This window comes from Hyaena hyaena, unplaced genomic scaffold (assembly GCF_003009895.1).
Source record: "Hyaena hyaena isolate Hyena2069 unplaced genomic scaffold, ASM300989v1 scaffold_599, whole genome shotgun sequence".
In the NCBI taxonomy this organism is placed as follows: domain Eukaryota; kingdom Metazoa; phylum Chordata; class Mammalia; order Carnivora; family Hyaenidae; genus Hyaena; species Hyaena hyaena.
Window position 1 is genome coordinate 1,122,900 of NW_024081230.1, and position 21,170 is coordinate 1,144,069.

The 21,170-nt window shown below is 35.4% G+C and overlaps 1 protein-coding gene across 1 annotated transcript in view; it reads left to right on the forward strand.

The window, feature by feature from the left end:
- Positions 1–20,712, forward strand: part of BRMS1L (BRMS1 like transcriptional repressor) — a 30,952-nt gene extending 10,240 nt beyond the window's left edge. The window contains exons 4-10 of the mRNA XM_039257012.1: positions 700–779; positions 13,166–13,262; positions 14,711–14,794; positions 15,923–15,987; positions 16,687–16,726; positions 17,190–17,316; positions 19,106–20,712. Coding sequence (XP_039112943.1) covers positions 700–779; positions 13,166–13,262; positions 14,711–14,794; positions 15,923–15,987; positions 16,687–16,726; positions 17,190–17,316; positions 19,106–19,223 — 611 coding nt within the window. The 3' untranslated portion in view covers positions 19,224–20,712. The remainder of the gene's footprint in view (positions 1–699; positions 780–13,165; positions 13,263–14,710; positions 14,795–15,922; positions 15,988–16,686; positions 16,727–17,189; positions 17,317–19,105) is intronic.
- The last annotated feature ends 458 nt before the right edge of the window (positions 20,713–21,170 follow it).

Sequence of the window (21,170 nt, forward strand, 5' to 3'; positions counted from 1 at the left end):
GAATCACATTTCTAGGGTCAACTATGGGACTGAGTTTGGTATATATATATCCAGAGCCTTTGTTTTACGTTTTTGTGATTGTGTATTTGCACACCGTGTTGCCTGTTTTATACTATTGCATTGTAGCTCGAAGTTAAACTCTCTTGAGCATCCATTCTCTGGAAAAGTCAGGAGCACTGAAGTGTCGTATCGGTTTATACCTTTGGTTGTATCAGTTTATACATCAAATCTTTTTGGAAAGTTTGGACTCTGAAAGTAAATAATAGTTAAAAAAAATAGTAGTTTTGTTTGTTCTGGTATCCACTTGTTACTTTGAGAATATATGGTTAATGAAACCAGAATTATTGACTATTTCCATTATGGTCCTGAGTGATTACTTTTCATAGGAAAGGAATTTTATTTTCATTTTGATCATTCTCTATCAAACATTTTAGGAGTATTCTTCAGAAGAATGGAGTAAGAACTAAAATTTGCAGTGTAGTTTCTTTCTAGCTCTTGAATTCTTAATTCTCTAGTCTGCTTTGATATGTATTTTAACTGAGCCTTTTTATTTTCAGTTTTTTAATGATTAAGTTAGAATGACTTGTCAGTTTATTCCTGATTCATCTTATAAAATACAGTTGGACAGAATTCCTGTAGGGTAGTGATAACGAAACTCATGAATGCTAACGTAATCAGAGTTATTGTGTTTGGTTGCAGGAATCTATAGAGAACTCTGCTTAGAATCTGTAAAGAACAAATATGAATGTGAAATTCAAGCCTCTCGCCAGCATTGTGAGGTACTGTTATTTTACTTAACTTTTAATCTAATTTCAACCCTTCAAGTCTTTGAGTATGGTATATAAAGTAATAAGTGAAACAAAAGTAAGTTGTACTTCAGTTTATCACTGCATGATTTTTTCTTTTAAATACGACTGCAGCAGAAGCTGTATTGTAAATAGGACACAAAGGACGGATCATAGAAAAGAACAAAGGGATATAATTTTAGAAGTTTTGCAACTGTTACCTTAAAAAGACTTTGTAATGATCATGTCATTTGGCATTGCTGTAAATATTAGTGCAATTAGCATATGTAATATTCAAGTTTAGACTAAAAAAGTATGTATCTGGTGGCACAGTTAGAATGTTAGGCTTATTAATTTGACACTCTAGATCTATTTCTATATCTTAGGACAGAATTCTCTATGGGGAAAAATAGATTTATTTTTTTCTCTGGAGAAAATCTCTTTGGATAGTGTTTAAAACCTAGTGCTCATTTTTCAGATAACTTTTCATATAACCTAGATAAGATAAATACACTAGTAGAAGTAAGATAACAAATTGTGTAATCATTCTTATCTTTGTTATTTTATTCTATCTTTGTAATAAATTATTAAAATATTAAGAGCAGAGAGATATAAAAATGATGGAATGTTGTTTCAGTTTCATTTTCTTTTCTTCTTTTCTTTTTTTTTTTTTTTTTATGAGAGAGAGTGAGTGTGTGAGCCAGGGAGGGACAGAGAAAGAGGGAGACACAGAATCCCAAGGAGGCTCCCAGCTCTGAGCTGTCAGCACAGAGCCCGATGTGGGGCTCAAACCGATGAGCTGTGAAAACGTGACCTGAGCCAAAGTCAGACACTTAACCAACTGAGCCACCCAGGGGCCCTCATTTCCTTGATTACAGCTGAGATGAAACATCTTTTTGATGTTTACTGACTGTTCAGATTTGTTTTCCTAAGAAGTGCATTGTTCATATCTTTTGCCTTTATGTTGGGCTGTTAATGTTTTCTTCATCAACTATAGAGGTTCTTTATATATTCTGGATATAAATGCTTTGCAAATATTTTTACCCAGGCAATGGAATCTCTTTTCGCTCTTTTTGATAACTTGGTGAATAAAAGTTTTACATTTTAATGTAGCTGAATTTATCATTTTTTCTTTATGATATGTGCTTTTTATGTCTTCCCCATTTTGAGGTAACAAGTGTATTTTCTTTTTAAAGGTTGATGTTTTGTTTTTTAACATTTAGATTGCTAGACTATCTCTAATTTTTGCATGTGGTATAAAGTATGGATCTAATTTTTTTTTGGATATGGATAGGTAATGTTGACACTGTTTATTCCATACTCCGTTGTTTTACCATAAATCAACAATTCCATCTTTTTTCTCCATCTTTTTAAAATTTTCTTATGTTTTAATTTTATTATTGAGACAGAAACAGAGCATGAGTGGGGGAGGGACAGAGAGAGAAAGAGAGGGAGACACAGAACCCCAAGCAGGCTCCAGGCTCTGAGCTGTCAGCACAGAGCCCCATATGGGGTTCGAACCCATGAACCATGAGATCATGACCTGAGCTGAAGTCGGATGCTCAATTGACTGAGCCACCAAGGCGCCCCTTCCCATCTTTTTTATATTAAATGTCCACTTATGTGCCAGTGTCTTTCTAACTGTTTTTTTTTATGTTTATTTATTAATTTGGGGGGGAGGGTGGGACATCGAGAAAGAGAAGGAGAGAGAAAGAATCCCAAGCAGACTTTAGACTGTTAGCACAGAGCCCAGCATAGGGCGGCTTGATCTCACAGACTGTGAGATCATGACCTGAGCTGAAACAAGAGTCAGATACTTAACCCACTGAGTCACCCAGGTGCTCCTGTTTATAGCCATTTTAATTTGTTTCATTTGTCTGATTGAGTGCTTCTGCATGGTAGCATAATACCTTGCTTTTAGTCTAGTAAGTCTTGATAGCTCAATAAACTGATAATTTTGCCTTGTTCTTCTTACACTTGTTTTTGTTAAAAGTTCTTGTTTTTGTTTAGTAACATCTTTTAAAAATTTACTTTTTATTTCTTGCTGCTGTATGAAAAATAATTTTGTATATTGATATTATATCCAACCTTATCTACCTCTCTTAATTCTAATAATTTAATTACAAGCTCTTATTATTTTCCATGTGAATAGTAATGTCATTTGTGAATAATGGCAGTTCATTTCTTCTATTCTGATCTTCCTCTTACTATGTTTACTTGTCTTAGTGGCACTGATAGAACATCATAAAATAGAAGCAGTGAAAGCAGATTACGGTTGTGTTCCTGATTTTAAGGGAGTACTTGTTATGATTTTTCAAAAAGTATGATATTTACTCTTGGGTTTTGATAAATACTCTTTTTATCAAGTTAAGGAAATTTACTATTTTTGTTTTCTAAAAATTTTACCATGAATAGTTATTATGTTTTATTAAATGCTTTGTCTATATCTATTGAATTAGTCATGTTTTTTTGCTCTTAATGTATTTTTAATGTTAAACCATCTGTGGATTCCTGGAATAATTATTTTTACTGCGGATTACCAGGTTCAATTTGTTAATTTGGTAGAAGCTTCATTTCTATGTTTATCCATGAGACTCCATTTTAAGTCTGTACTATCCTTGATTTGATCTTGAGATCAAGTTGATCAAGTTAGGAATATCCCATATTTTTCTCTTCCATAGAAATATGTATGAAAGATTGCATTCATCAGTTCTATGAGTGCTTAGTACATCTTGTCTTTATATATTTTTAAACAACCTTATACTTATAGAAAAATTGCAAGAAAGTTACAAAAGAACTTTTCTGATGAACCTGAGAATGAGTTGGCAACATGATGCACCATCACCCCTGAATACGACAAATGAGGGACGTTCTCTTGTATAACGATACTATAATCACAATCAGGAAATGTACATTGACACGTTACTACCGTCTAAGCCTCAGACCCCATGTAAGTTTAAGCCGTTGTCTCAACAGCACCCTTTAGAGCAAAGAGATCCAGTTCAGGATCCCTTGTCTTTGTCTTTGCATTTACTTGTCAAGTGTTTCCTTCTATATGGAACAATTCTTCAGTTTTTCTTTGACTTTCATGATCTTTATAAATTTGATAATTTCAGTCCAGTTATTATATAGAATGTCAAGTTTGAATTGGTCTGCTTTTTCTTCATGATTAGAGTTGGGTTTTGTCTCTCAGTAAGAATATCACAATAGTAATGTGTTTTTCTCAATGAATTCTATTAGGGCCTAGCACACAATTTTGATATGTACCATTATTGGTGATGTACACTTTGATCACTTGATTTAAGTGGTGTCTTGCAGGTTTCTCTAAGTAAACTTATTTTTTTCACATTGTGATTAATAAGTATTTTGGGGAGAAATACTTTGAAACTGTGCGAATATCTTATTCCTCATAACACTTTCAATTCATTTATTTATGTAAGTATGGACTTATTGTAATGTTATCTTTTGTCTGCTTCATCTTTCAATACTAAAGGAAGTGTGTTAGAATTCTCTGTGTGATGGTGGATTTATTAATACCTCCTTTATTTTTTTAATTATTATTTTCTTCTTTATGTCCTAAGAAAATCCACATGCTGTTCTTTTCACAATAAAGTCATTCACCATTTCAGATCTGGAGGCCAAAGGTACTGATAATGAGATGCCCCACAATGCATGTCCACTATCGTGGATTCCTTTGATCAAAAAGGATGGTACAGCCCTGGAGACTGAATGCTCATGATTCCAGAGCTCCCAGCTGAAACTTATCTCCTGTGGAATTTCTTTTATCTTTTTCTTCTTAAAAAAAAGTTTTTTAACTGGTTAAGAACGCTTAACATGAGATCTACCCTCTTAACAAATAATAAGTGTGTAATACAATATTTTTAACTATTGGCACACTTTTGCACAACACACCTCTAGAACTTAATCATTATGTATTAACTGAAACTTTATACCCATTGAACAGCAACTCTTCATTTCCCTTTCCCCCTAGCCTTTGGCAACCACCATTCTACTCTCTGCTACTGTATGTTTGACTAGTTTGTATATCTTATATAAGTGGTATCATGAAATACCTGTCCATATGTGACTGGCTTATTTAATTTACATTTTATCCTCAGGGTTCATCCATGTTGTAGTACATGGCAGGATTTACTAATTTTTTTTTTAAATGGTTATCTTTTGAGAGAGAGAGAGTATGAGCAGAGGAGAGACAGAGAGAAAGAAGGAGAGAGAGAGAGAGAGAATCCCAAAATGGCTTCATGCTATCAGTGCAGAGCCAGATGTGGGGCTCCATCTCCAGAACTGTGAAATCATGATCTGAGCCGAGATCAAGAGTCAGATGCCTAACTGACTGAGCCATCCAGGCGCCCCTGGATGTTCTAATTTTTTAAAGACTGAATAATACTTAATTGTATGTATATATCATATTTTCTTTACCCATTCATCCTTTAGTGTACATTTAGGTTGTTTTCTACATCTTGGCCCATTGTGAATAGTGCTGAAATGAACACGCAAATCTCTTTGAGATCCTGATTTCAGTTTTTCGGGGGGATATACTCAAGTAGAATTGCTGGATCATTTAGTTCTATTTTTAATTTTTTAGGGAACTTCCATACTGTTCTTCATAGTGACCACACTATTTTATAATTCCACCACTTGTGCACAGGGCTCCAGTTTCTCCATATCTAATAGGTGTGAAGTGATAGCACACTGATTTTAATGTGCATTTTTCTGATGATTAATGATGTTGAGCATCTTTTCATGTATTTCTTGGCAATTTGTATGTCTTCTTTGGAGAAGGGTCTATTCAAGTTTTATAGTTTAAGTTTAACATTTAAATTTTTAATCTGTTTTGAACTTATTTTTGTGTATGCTGTAAAGTAAGGGTCAGATTTCATTCTTTTGCCTGTGACTGTCCAGTTTTTTCAATACTACCATTTGTTGAAGAGACTATCCCTTCTCTGTTATGTATTCTTTGCATGCTTGTTGAAGATTAGGTGACCATGTCTGCATGGGTTTATTTCTGAGCTCTTTTCCATTGGTCTATATGCCTGTTCTTATGTCAGTACTATACTCTTTTAATTACTGTAGCTTTGTAATATATTTTGAAATTAGGAAATGTGAGGCCTCAGTTTGTTTTTCTTCAGATTGTTTTGGCTATTTGGGGTGTGTGTGTGGGGGGGTTCCATATTAATTTTAGCCTTTTTTCTATTTCTGTAAAAAAAAAAAATTCCATCGAGATTTTGATAGAGATTGCATTGAATTTGTGAATCACTTTCAGTATGGACTTTTTAACAATATTAAGTCTTCCAATCCAGGAACATGGAAGATCTTGATTTATTTGTGTTTCTTTTATCAGTGTTTATTAGTTTTTAATATACAAGTCTTTCATTTCCTTAGTTTGTTCTTAAGTATTTTGCTCTTTTTTATGCTATTGTAAATGGCGTATGTTAATTTCTCATATGTTTATATATCTACCAATTTATTTAAAAAAAATTTTTTTTTTTAAATGTTTTATTTATTTCTAGGAGAGAGAGAGACAGCGTGAGCAGGGGAGGGTCAGAGAGAGAAGGAGTCACAGACTGAAACAGGCTCCAGGCTCTGAGCTGGCAGTCAGCACAGAGCCCGATGCGGGGCTCGAACCCACGAACCGCGAGATCATGACCCAAGCGAAAGTCGGATGCTTAACCGACTAAGCCACCCAGGCGCCCCTCTACCAATTTATTTTAGAATAATTTTTATATCTTTTAATAAGTTTAACATTTTATCCTTTTTAAAAGCACTTTACTCTGTAACAGTGATCTCTGCCTCAAAGTCTGTTTTGCCTGATAATTAAAATAGCTACTGTAGTTTTCTTTGGCCTGGTATTTACTGGATAAAAGGGTTTTTTTCCTCCAGTATTTTTATGGCCTATATTTTAGTCGTGTTATTTGTAAATAAAGAGCTCATGTGTTGATTTAAGAATTATTTTAACTGTCCCTGTCTATTAGCTGGTAAATTTAGTCCAATTATATTTGTAGTGATTATTTGATATTTAATACCAACCTATTTTATATTTTCTATATTTTCTGCTTTATCCTTTTTTATTCTTCTCTGACCTTTCCTGGATGTATGTGATTTATTGAGTTTTAAAAATTGTTATCATACATTTATATACTCTGTTTCTATATTTTAATGATTAGCTTAAATTTTTACCATGTATATCTACATTAGAATCAAATATTAATAACTCTGTCCTCCTCTTGAATTATAAAGGACACTTGAACTCTCTAATTCTAGTTACTTCTCCCAAAGTACAAGTTATAATTTTCAGTACTTTAGTTCCATTTTGCTTTTTAACCCTTCAAATGAAGCATTAATTTGATCTCATGGATTTAGTTGACTTAGTTCTTTTTAGGTTTATGCATATTTTACTAGTTTATTTTGCTCAGGTTTTGAGTTGCAACCCCTCCTTGCATATTCATTCTTTGCTTCTTGAAGAACATCCTAACATTTCTTCACTGAGAGTCCTTTAGTGGTAAGTTCAGTTTTTATTTGTCCAAAATTGGTTTATTTGTAATAATTCTGGAAGGACAGTTCAGGGGTATAAAACATTGTAGGATGACAGTTATTTCTTCTTAACATTTTTAGGGTTTTACTTTCCACAGTCTGCTTAGAAGTCCCATTTTAGATAACTTTAATTATTTCCTTCCTTTTACTAGTTACTTTTAAGCCTTTTTTGTTGCTGTGCTTCAGTTCCTTTACTGTGTGTCTCCACAGAGATTATTTTTCTCTCCTTACGTGGATTTGTTATGCTTTCTGAATCTAAGAATTTGTTTTCCATTCATTCTGGAAATTTCTCAGATATTAGTCTTCTGGTATTGCCTTTCTTTCATTTTCAGTATATTCAGTATATCATCTGAAGTTCTTCAGAGTCTATTTCTGCTGTACTTTTTTTTTTTTTTTTTTAAATTTCTGACAAATCTCACAGCTTATTTCCTTGTTTCATAATTCTGGATTATAGCAGGCTTTATTGTTAGGAATTCTGTGAGCCTTAGAGAATGTAGTTCTTCAGTTAGTACCTGCTTTTTGTTGTTTGAACTAGGCATCCTGGTGTGCAAACAGCACATGACTGCTTTAATTCTTTGACTTGGAATTTCCTAGAAGATGCAGGCAATCTATATTTGAATCTCAGATATGTAGAGGTCAGGCCTAAGATGACATAGTTTCTGGAAAAACCTCTTTTCCATTTATTGCCTGACACAGATGAATTTTTCTCAGGCGAATCTTTTCTAGTCTGCCTTTTCTTTGAAGGTATAACCCTTCAGAGCTATGCAAGAATCCTGTTTATTGTGTCTCTGCTTTGCTTAGGCCCGAAATCTTTTCCCCAAACAGCCAATAAAAACCATGCCTCTAGGTTATTGACACCAGTAAATACCCTCAAGGAAACCGTAGGTTCAATACCAGGCCAGCATGCTGGTTTTCAGCTGTTTATTTTTGGTCCTTGGGGATATCTCTTACTTTTTTAAGATCTTAACTATACCTTTAAAAAGATGTTTGTAGTATTTTATTTAGAATATATAGGTTGGGAGGTTTTGTTTGTTTTTTAATTTTTTTGTTTTTGTTTTGACACCATCTCGTCTATTATTTTGTCAGAAATAAAAGTCAACAAGGTGTCTTGAAGTAATATTTATTACATAGACAAATACATTGATATTCTTTCTCTTCCATCATTTTTCAGCTTTGAAAGTCTTCCCTCCTCCATAGAGATGCTAATTATTTACCTAAATTTCTTATAATTTAGGTATGGCTTGGCTTTTAAATGCTTAATATTAATATTTATAAATGGCCTATTTACTTATATAATTAATACTCACCAGTAGTTCAAAGGCATTTTATACAGAGGAAATAAAGGCTGGAAGGAAACTTAAGAGTATTATGTATTTTATATTCACCCTCATTTTATTTTATTTTATTTTTTTTTAAATTTTTTAATGTTTTATTTATTTCTAGGAGAGAGCGAGAGACAGCGTCAGCAGGGGAGGGCCAGAGAGAGAGGGAGTCACAGACTGAAACAGGCTCCAGGCTCCGAGCCGGCAGTCAGCACAGAGCCCGACGCGGGGCTCGAACCCACGAACCGCGAGATCACGACCCAAGCGAAAGTCGGACGCCCAACCGACTAAGCCACCCAGGCGCCCCATTCACCCTCATTTTAATCCTTACCACACCTTATGGAATAGGAATTACCTTGATTTTATGAACGGGGCTCAAAGAGGTTAAGTAATTTGCTTGGAGTCATACAGTTAGCAGAACCAGGATTGAAATCCTTTGATCTTTCTAGTCATTCTTGCAATTTACCATTGAATCTGAACTTTGTTATCGAGGGCTTTTTATCTGCTTTTAGTTCTGCATTTGGCTCATATAGAAATAACTGAGAGGCAGGAGAAGTGAGAAGAAGGGAGACACACTTCGAGTTGTCAAAATAAGTTTGATTAGCAGCAGGTAGAAAGAGGGGCCTGGACCAGAGGCTAGACATGCTCACATGGGTATGTGTATGGAGAGCATGCCAGATAACCACAGAGGCGATCAAGGCAGCAGATGGTTTGTGTCCAAATAAAGAAGGAGATCACATTCACAGAGTACTACAGTGTGCCAGACACTGGGGCAGGTGGTGATGCTTTTTTTAGGTTATCTCATTTAAGCCTCCCCATGGAGCTGGAGATGAGTGTTAAGATCAACAACAGGTGGTAGCAAGGTTTCAGGCCCTGAGTGTTCAGGGTTAGGATTCTAGTTCTTGAGAAGATTGAGCCTCTTTAGGGCTCTGACTTTGGTTATCTATTACTTGTTTTTCCTGATTATAACATTAATATAATGTTATATATTAATATAATGTTATATATGAGAAATACTTCTAAAGGAGGAATGCAGTGAACTATAGTCTGTCAAGCAGTGGAAATCTGTTAATAAGTATGTGCATTCTTGTATAATTGTTTTTCATATTGCTGGTATGACTATATATACTATTTTGTATCCTAGCTTTTTTATAGGCAGCATTTTATGAGAATTTCTCTACAGCTCTAAATACTTTTAAACATTTGTTTTTAGCAGATAATGTGCGTACATATTTCCGAAGGCGCGGGCTTCTAATGAAACACAGCAGCCCCCTCTCCCATCTCTAAATTCTAGCAGCAGTTATCTCTTTTAGTTACTGCTTCTGGAATTTGCCCTTATGTTTCTAAATAGTATCAGTTTTAGATATTATCTATTGGTGTCCTATTATGAAAGCTGAAGAGTCCATAATGGTTTCCCTCATCCCATTATTCTCATACTTTTATGTCTCAATTTTTGTTTTTGTTGTAACTATAAATATTGTTTGTTGATCCAAGAGTTATTCTGTGTTCAAACTTCCCTCCTTGTACAACTCTGTTCATAGCCTCAGAATTAATAATTGCTTCATTTACTTTTATTGTCAATCTTTCTCAGAGCTCTAGCAGATCTATGAAAGTCCCCCTAATGCTATTTTCCATGTGATCAAATGTATCAGATAATCCATGAGGAGCATCCCCTTGACCCCTAAGTTCCCTGGCCTCCTGCTCCATCCTACACCTCCTTCACGTGCTTTCTAGGCTCTTCATGGGGCGTGTCTTCACCACCACCCTAGAAATTCCCTTTATGTCTATCCCTCTAGATCTCATTCTCATTTTCATTTGGCTAGAGTGGCTTCTTGGGAAAAGGTGTATAGGAGTAAGTTTTTTGAGACCTCTTGTACTGATTATCCATTGCTTTATAACAAATTACTCTAAAACTTAGTGACTTAAAACAATAAACATTTATTATTTCACAGTGTCTGTGGCTGGGAATTTGGGAGCAGCTTAGCTGGTTGGTTCTGGCTCAAGGAATCCCATAAAGTTGCAGGAAGTAGGTCAGCCAGCGAACCAGTTACCTGAGGACTTGACTGGAGGCTGGAGGATCTGCTTCCAAGGTGACTCACTCACAAGGCTGGCAGGTTCTTGCTGGGTTTTGGTTGGAAGCCTTAGTCCTCTGGGTCTCTCCAAAGGCTGCCTGAGAGCCCCCATGACCTGGTGACTGGCATCTCTGAGAGCGAGTGATCCAAGAGACAAGACTGAAGTGACGCTGTTTTTTATGACCTAGATCACTACCATGTTCTATCCATTAGAAGTGAGTCACTAACTCCTATCCATGTTCAAAGGGAAGAAGTATAGGTGTGGAGATTGGCGGGGTATGGAATCTTGAAGCCAAATATGTAATAAGTACTTAAAAAAAGCTATATTACCTGTTGAACAAAGAAGTGTCTACAGGCACCAAAGCAAGGGAATTTCTAGGTGCCCTCTAGCTGCTTCTTTAATGACTTCTTTTCCACCTCAGGAAAGTCTTGTGAGGGCTGGGGATAAGGGAGAGAGGGGCAAAGAAATTAGACTGAGAATAGATTCAAGGCACTTCTATTTGTACACTTTAAACTTAACTTAGGGACGCCTGGGTGGCTCATTTGGTTGAGCATCTGACTTTAGCTCAGGTCATGATCTCGTGCTTGTGGGTTCAATCCCCATGTTGGGCCCTGTGCTGACAGCTCAGAGCCTGGAGCCTGCTTCTGATTCTGTCTCCCTCTCTCTCTGCCCCTCCCCTGCTCATGCTCTGTCTCTCTCTGTCTCTCAAAAAATAAAATGTTAAAAAAAATTTTTTTAACTGTAATTTATAATATCTTTAGAGATGCCTTCAAAGCGTCAAACATTTCAGGCCCATTGTGGTGGTGGTTTTGTTTTTTGTTTTTATAAAGAATGATTAGTGGACTTATTTTAGAATTTTTGCTTGGCCTAGAGCAAGTTTACCAATAGAAAGGAAAGAGACTGCACCAGATAAACTTTCATATTCTTAACAGTCTTATCACTTTCATTCTGCATTTAGAGCCTTCTTTGGAGAATCTGGATCTATTTATAGCTGTCACACTATCTTGACTGTGGCTGGGGCCTGCTCTCCCTTTTTCTCTGATATAAAAATCATTTCTCAGTTTTTGTACCGCAATGTAGATAAGGCTGGAATATTTCATAACACTTTATCAAAGGCAGGGGAAACAACTAAAAGGAAGTAAGCTTAGAGAGCAGCCTGGAAGATTTTTCATATGAGACCTAGTTTTAGTCTTCTTCAGTTTTGCTTTCTCTAGCTCCTGGCTAGCCTCAAATTGACAAAAGCCATCTTCTCTCTACCACTCAGGAGAATCTTTAAGCATGTGTAGACTCTAAATTTCAAACCCGGAAGAGAGGATAGCTTCACACTGGCAGTGCTGCCAAGTGGGTGTGGCTTGTGCCTTCCACAAGGAAGCCTATCTAACTATCTTTCAGTAGTCTCTAAAGGAAGGTCATAGCTCTGTCCCAGCAGCCTGCTATCCCTGCTAGACTACGCATGCGGTGGGTGGCATGGGAATCTGTCAGAAGCTTTTATATAACAAGTCTATGTTGTACTTACGTACTTTTTATGGCTTTTAATATAAGGGATATGGTGTTTTATAATTAAAAGAACAATGGGCTGGAACTAGTAGACCTGGGTTCTAGTCTGATTTGCCAGTAAATAGTCTTTTAGCAAGTCACTCAGTCTTTCTATAGTTTTGTCGAGCGACCTGGATATAGTCTATAGTTTTATGATTTTGACTATAATTAGATTATTAAAAAAATTTTTTTTTTTTAGTGTTTTATTTATTTCTAGGGGAGAGAGAGAGAGAGAGAGACAGCGTGAGCAAGGGAGGATCAGAGAGAGAGGAAATCACAGACTCTGAAACAGGCTCCAGGCTCTGAGCTGGCAGTCAGCATAGAGCCCGACATGGGGCTCGAACCCACAAACCGCGAGATCATGACCTAAGCGAAAGTCGGACGCTTAACCGGCTAAGCCACCCAGGCACCCCTATAATTAGATTCTTTTAAATGATTATAGAATTCATACTTGAATCTCTTTGTGATACAGTAGTCTATTTTAATATGTTGAGATATTAGTGAGGAATAAAGGCCTAATTGTTGTGGCAGTGAGAAAAATATCCATTTTATAATGATATGCTTTATAGGACAGGCTCTCCATTGTACGGACAGGTAGGACCTGCTTATACTTAAAAGAGGCTGTGGGAGCTTACTAGTTGTTTATAAACATTTACCTCCATACACATATAAACTTAGATGTTCTTAAACAGTGTAGTTGTTTGTGTTTAAATCTGTATTTAGAGTCTGTACTTTCTGGTTTTATTTCTTTCATGCATTTGGTATTTTGTCTTTAAAGGTTTTAAGTTAGCAAACAAAAGCATCATGTGTTAAAGTACTTTAAGAGTAATAAGTTAGTACTCATAGTTAAGATGGACTGATTTTTTTATTTCTACTTCTGCATAATCTATTTTTTTTCAGAGTGAAAAGCTTTTGTTATATGATACAGTCCAGAGTGAACTGGAGGAGAAGATAAGAAGGCTTGAAGAGGATAGGCACAGCATTGATATTACCTCAGGTGGGGGCAGCTGGGTGCCTCAGTCAGTTAAATGTCCAACTCTTTTTTTTTTTTTTTTTTTTTAATTTATTTCTGAGAGGAGAGAGAGAGAGAGACAGTGTGAGCAGGGGAGGGTCATAGAGAGAGGGAGACACAGAATCTGAAGCAGGCTCCAGGCTTTGAGCTAGCTGTCAGCACAGAGCCCAGCGCGGGGCTCGAACCCACGAACTGTGAGATCATGACCTGAGCCAAAGTTGGACGCTTAACCGACTGAGCCACCCAGACGCCCCATTTAAATGTCCAACTCTTGATGTCAGCAGGTCATGGTCTCATAGTCAGTCATGAGATTGAGCCCACATTGTGCGGGCTTGGAGCCAGCTTGGAATTCTCTCTCCCTCCACTCTGTCTCCCACTCACATGTGCTCATGAGTGTATGCTAAAACAAAGAAGAATTACCTCACGTAATGGGAATGATGTGGTGTGATATGTGTGATATTTACTTTAAGTGACACTGAACCTGTGGCTTACTGGAGTGTCTCATAATATCCTAGTCTCCTAATATAAATGTTATGTGAATGAAGTGTCCTAATGAGAGGGGAAAGGGGGAGATTTCTAAAGAACTTGGTAGGTTTGTGATTGTTGCTTTGATTTGAATTCATATTTCAGAAAGACAGAAAATGGAGCACATGAAAAGTGGCAAAAGAAAAATATGACAGGAACTATAGAAGTAAGAATAGTAACTATAAGAATAATAAAAATATTATAATATATGAATAGTATTGAAAGACAACTACAGCATATGTTCGTCCCTCTAAATCTTTCAAGATCAGGTGGAAGAAGGAATAAAAACCTTTTCTTTATGGTGAGACACAAACTAGATAGAAATTACAGGGAGGTAGATTTTTGTCTGAGAAAAAGGAAAAACCCCTTAATAATTAGATCAGTCCAGTGAGAAACTGGTATTTTCAGGGCTATTATGGAAAGGCTTTCTACAGTGGGTTGAAGATGTATTGGGTTATCCTACATTTCTTCTATGTATATTACTTTACCTTTTAGAAATTTGATTTCTCGGGAGGCACAATGGAGTCAGATGAGCCCCTATCCTTACTAGTTGGGTGAATATGAGTGACAGTTACTTTAGTTTTTTTAAATCAGTCTTCTCATTTATAAAATCATAATAATAGGAATACCTGTCTCAGAGATAGCTTTAGATGAGACAATGCATGTAATAATGTATCTTTAACAAAGTACCTGACCTGTGGTTCATCAGTTATTAGTTATTAAGTGCCAAGTTGATTTTTTACTTTAATAAAGGCCGAGGAAATTTTATAAATATATAGCTGCTCATGAAATCATACAGTCACATATACATACTACCAGTGAAGTTTTGCTACCATGAAATTACATAGCCTTTTCCCTGACTTTGATCTCCAGAAATCAGTTAATACTTAATTTCATTTACTTCCCAGAGCTGTGGAATGATGAGCTTCAGTCAAGAAAAAAGAGGAAGGATCCTTTCAGTCCTGACAAAAAGAAGCCAGTTGTTGTTTCAGATATCCTTTTCTAAAATTTTTTTTTTTTTTGCCTTGGTGTACATTTTTGCATTGTGCATACCTTTGTAATTTTTATTAGTATACATTGACTTTAGTTACATGATCCTGTAATAGGCAAAAGATAACTTATACAACTGATTGAAGGTAGAAGGATATAGTTTAGGATTAAGAAGGGTAGGGAGGAAGTAGAAGTTTATCCATGATCTCAGCTTTGAAAGTTAATATGGCTTTGTAGTTCACAAAGGCTTTGATGCGAACCAGCTCTTGAGTATATAGCATGATTGCTTAATTCAGATGTTTATTTTTTTTTTTACCATTATAAATTTATTTTTTTTTACTGAAAAGTGAACATGTTAGGCATTTGCTTTTATTTTTTTTTGTTTTTTTTTTTGTTTTTTTTTTTTCCAATAGTTTATTGTCAAATTAGTTTTCACATAACACTCAGTGCTCATCCCCACAAGTGTCCTCCTCCATGCCCATCCCTCCTCCCCCCTCAAATGTTTATTTTTTAACACTTTCAATGTTTCTGAAATTGGAGTGTCTTTAAATTTTTTTTTTTTTTAATTTTTTTTTATTTATTTCTAGGAGAGAGAGAGAGAGACAGCGTGAGCAGGGGAGGGTCAGAGAGAGAGGGAGTCACAGACTGAAACAGGCTCCAGGCTCTGAGCTGGCAGTCAGCACAGAGCCCGATGCAGGGCTTGAACCCACAAACCATGAGATCATGACCCAAGCGAAAGTCGGACGCTTAACCGACTAAGCCACCCAGGCGCCCCTGGAGTGTCTTTAAATTAAAATAATATATGCTTTCGATTTTGGTGTTCCCTGTGGTACCCTCCCCTAACCCCACTGCCTTTTCCCATTCCCACTTCAAAATAGTGATTAGGTTGGTGGTGTATCTTACAGTCAATGATATCAAAGAACTAAGAGAATATAGTTTATAGCATCTGAAGTTTTGGAATATATTTGTCCTGGTACTAAGTTTTTTGGAGAATAATTTGAAGTCAGAATTCAGCATGCCAAAGGATTATGTCCAGAAATCACTGTTCTAATTCTCTGAAAAATAGAAGTTTGGAAATATAATTCAAAGTGTGAAATTCTTAACAGTTAAACTGACCTTGACTTTTCCACGTCCATATATAGTTTATATGCTACAAGATCTTGATATTCTTGAAGACTGGACAACAATTAGGAAGGTATGATTAAAGAGCAATGGAATACAAGTATCTTCTTATAGTCTTCTTCTTAAGATTCTGTGGTTTTTCACTAATACATCAAATATTATTTTTAATATGCTATACTTTGCAACATTCTCTTAATGGCAATTAATACTAATACAGATAACAGTGGATTGCGAGAATATTTTGAGAGAGACAGGTCAGCAATTTGATTGTATTTTTTCCTATAGTAATGTAATTAATAATTTATGCAAAAGTACAGAAAAGCATTTATGTAGCTTGCCCAAAAATAATAAATAACCTTTCCGTGCGTAGTCCTTAGCCCAGTTCTGGCTCACTGAAGGTGCTCAATAAATACCTGATGAATAAATTCAAAGTGAATATTTGAACTTTATTGTATGCCTTGCATTCTGCCATTAAACATTCAAGAATTACAGGGTTTTTTGTGCTTGTTTGAAGGTGGAGACTTATTTTTCTTATTAGCTTTTTCCATTTGCAGAAACTTCTTAGTTGAGAGAGATCAATTCAGATATTGATAAAACTTCGAGGATAAGACCTCTATGGTCTTCGACATTAACAATTTATTAGAGGAGCTGAAGATTACATTTCACTGTTAGTTATTTGAGGTCGTGAGTAGTGTTATATACATTAAATAGATCCCAAAATATACTTTCCATCTATAAACTCAGTCAGTGTCTGTCTTCTTTTTTTAATTAGGCAATGGCTACACTGGGTCCACACAGAGTGAAGACAGAACGTAAGTCATTTAACCTAAGTTTAGGGATCTCTTCTATGGAGACTTATTGGATCAGGGCTGTTAAGTCATCCACATAATAAAGAGCTCCCCCCATCTGTTGTTTCATTTCATTACTGAACACTACTCTTGGAATTGTGATATCTTAAATCCTACTTAAAATTGGCACTGATAATCGATAATGTAACTGTTTCCCCTTATTCTGGCACATGTCTCGTTCACCGATGATTTTTTCATACCTTGCATACCTTCATTTTTTAGTTATATTAAGTTAAACTTAGTTCTATAAGAAATGTAAGAAATTAAATTCTCTTATTTCTATTAGATTTAAGCTTAATACCTAAGAACTATTTTTAGTGTTTTTTCACCTATATGCATGGATTGGTGTTACTTCTTTAATGTTCTGCATTTTAGTTCTTCTGACAGTGTCTTATTAACGTAACAGTTTTTGAACTGATCCCTTTAGCACCTGTGAAACTGGAAAAACATCTGCACAGTGCTAGATCTGAAGAAGGAAGATTATATTATGATGGTGAATGGTATATACGTGGACAAACAATATGTATTGATAAAAAAGATGAATGTCCTACAAGGTAAAAACTATCATTTCACTGTTGCTCAGTATTAGAATTTACAACATTATTGTCAATAAGTATTTGCCCCCTCTGTAGTACATTCATAATGCACCAGTTATTTGCCTGTGGATCCTTCCTTTCTCCTGGCATAGGATTTGTTTAGCATGTGTGTTAACACCAGTGTTAATATTTATATACCAGTGTCACCTATTAAGTTCTTGAGCACAAGCATTAACACAAGAGAAAATGTTTGGAATTATTTAGCCAGGTAAGTGGTCCTATTTGTTAGTTATTATAGTAGACAAATTCTTAGGATTTTAATATTATGATCTTCAAATCAGACCATTACAAGTTTTTGTTGGACATATTAATCCTTAACTTTTTTTGGGTGTGTTACAGTATTTTGGACACCAAGCATGTGTATCAGTTAGAGTAGGAAAGTAATGGAAAGTTAGTGAAAACCTAAAGAGTAACAGTAATTACAGTATAACTTGAAAACTGAAAGCTACCTTTTAAAAACCTCAGTCTGGGGGTGCCTGGATGGCTCAGTCTGTTAAGCGTCCGACTTCAGCTCTGGTCATCATCTCATAGCTTGTGAGTTTGAGCCCCACGTCGGGTTCTGTGCTGACAGCTCGGAGCCTAGAGCATGCTTCGGATTCTGTGTCTCCCTCTGTCTCTGCCCCTCCCCCGCTCACACTGTCTCTCTCTCTCTCTCTGAAAAATAAACAAACAATAAAAATAAAATAAAAAACTCAATCTAGTTTAAATAAGGTTTATGTTTATATAATTATATAGCCTTCTAAGTTTTTTTATTTTTTTAAGTCTTCTTTACAACCAATGTGGGGCTCAAACCCACAACTCTGAGATCAAGAGTCACATACTCCACTGACTGAGCCAGCCAGGCACCCCTATAGCCTTCTAAGTTTTATCTGGTTGTAGCTTTTGGAAACTATTAATGCTAATTACTGCTTTTGTTCCTTCAGTGGTTTAGGATTTAATTCTCAGAGTGGTAGCCTTCTACAGTAAGAAGGTGTCTTTTTCTAGGTATGATTGGTAAATGAAGTGTTTGTATGTAGTGAAGAACACTCATTTTCGAAATATGGTGGTTTTACTTGAATTGCACTTTCATCTTTAAAGTTTTAGGATCCTGAGAACATTGTGTATAGTAACTTTTCTCATAGAAGCCCACTCAGCTAATTACTAGGTTTTACGTGATACCCCTAGTAGATTCTTTGCTTTATCTTACTGCTTTTAAGACATTTTCCTTACTGCTTAGCATAAATGTGATTTTAAAAGAGATGACATAGTGTAAGAGGGTTAAACACAAATCTATTTTTAAAAATATTTCTACATACTAGATAAGTAGTGTCAGAAAAGAACCCATACAAGTACCATAGAGATGGTTTGATCCTGGGAATTAGGGTTTGGTGTTTGGAAGATTTCCTACAGCCAAGACTGATCTGAATTGGAGGTATAATACTATATAGTTAGCGTTCTTAGTTCCACTGTGTGTTTTCTTAAGGGGGTGGGGCAGGAGGCTGGGGATGTCGTAAGAATGGTGTGCATTTAATAGTTCTAATAGTAAATATGACCAGTTTTATCAAGGAAAAAAAATACATTACTGAGTGTGATGGTTTTGCCAGCATGCCCTGCCGATAATTGCAGCGGCATTGTGGCAAATGACAATTATATACCCGAATCTACTCTTACAGTCTGGCTGTTTTGGTTTTATAACTAGTACTCTAAAATGAGTGGAGGAGGCGTATTGCGATTCATTCATTCCTTCCTTTTCTCCCCCCCTTTTTAGTGCTGTAATTACAACAATTAACCATGATGAAGTTTGGTTTAAGAGGCCCGATGGAAGCAAATCTAAGCTTTACATTTCACAGCTACAGAAAGGAAAATATTCAATTAAACATTCATAATCATGATTTAAGTGTTATCTAAAGCTACCTTATTAGTGTTATCAAGTGTGATGTGCCATGGGAGTTAAAAATGTATTCAATAACTTAATATTCTCATCAAATCATGAGAGACTGTATTTGTAGGTAGTTCTCTGAGTAGACCTCATATTGATATGTCAATGAGACAGTAATAAAAACTTAATCATGATCATTACATTTATTTGCCTTTTAGGTCCAATGACCAATAGGTGTATATGGTAGGGATTTCTTACTAAACTTTTTTCTTTGTTTTTAAAAAATATTATGCAAATCTGTCTTATCTTTAGTGAACTCTATTGCTAAATGGCTATATTTGTCTGCAGTTTCTTTCATTTTCCATATCTTTGTCACTCATTGTGTTTGTAAATAAGCCTCATAAAATGTTTCCTATAAATGGTTTGTACTGGTACATTAGTGTTAAATCAGAATTGAAATTAAACATATATACGTGAGTATGTATATATGGCATCATCAGCTACTTTAGAACTGATGGCCTTACTTTACAATCTTGTTTTACCCAACATTAAGCTATTGGGTCTGAATGCTAAAGGGAGCACTTTTGTAGACTAGCAGCTTTCTTTCTCCTCTTCCTTGATTGTACGGTGGTGACCTATTTTTACAAATTACACTTAATGTTAATTAGTAAAATTAGTGTCAAGTAATAACATGCTTCTACCTGTATTTCTTGTGAACCTTTAGAGGGCAGGTGTTTGTGCCTGGTATTTATGATGTGGTATATAAGTGGTGAATAGTAACTGACAGTATTGTGGTGCTTGCTGTACATGTCTGATCTTTTGAAACAGATTTTTAGTAAGCATTTTCCAGAGGCAAAGCTAGGTTCTTATCTTAATTTTATTCCTAGGGCATAGTAGACAGGGATAATTTTCTTGAATCTATTCCCAAGTTAATATTTTTATCTTTGGTGTTTCTACACTTTAAGGCCACTTGGTGCAATTTAGAAAGTATTGACCTCTCTTCCCTTAGCCACATTCAAAAATAATTTCTAAAACCTCAGGAAAAGTACAAAGAATTGAAGCCCTCAATATGGCAGCACAGTTGGCTGTAGTATATGTTAGGGTACAACCAAATCAAGTATTCCTGGTGGTCTTGTGCACTTTAATTTCTGTTACAATGAGACTGAAGAGGATGAGGAAGAGAGCTACTCATTAACACTTCGGGCAGGAGTATCTGCTTTATTCCGTTTGTTTTCTTACTATTTTACCTCTACAAACATCTTCCTGTGCAGATCACTACTTCACAGTTGCCAAATGTTAAAATATTTGACTTCTGAATTTCGTTATCAGCAAAGTTATGTATTTTGTTCTGTTTCTAATTAACCTTAGCAAATGTACATAATGCCATGATCCAATAGTATTTGACAGTACTTATGTATACAATGTTTCATAAGCATTTTTAATAAGATTTGTATTTTTAAATTTAGTATATAATAAAAAGATGTGTTTGAGTGTCATTTGTCGTGTCTTGAATTACAGATGCATGAGTCCTTTATTAGTTATAACCTGTCCACCTCTAAGAATGATTTGAGCCAATTTACATGAATAGATACATAGAGCTGGAGTGTTGAACCGATGTTTCTGCTTCCTTAAAGCACAATTCAGCCTCTGTTGGGGTATAAATATTCAAGATGGCCAAGTTATACTTAATTAAAAAATATGCATATATGTTATACACTAATAAACATGTATGGTATACGTTCCGAAATTCTAAATGGAAAATCTTTATGTCAAAAACTATGATTTAGTGCATTTACTTTCAAAACATATACAGCCTCTACAACTGTAATATTGACTATGATTCAGGTAAGCATATGTTCATCTATAATTAAAGTACTATGAAATATATTTTATTATTGGCAGTTTGCTATTGGACTGTGGTCAAAAAGTTTAGGAGGATTGTTAGAATCTGTGA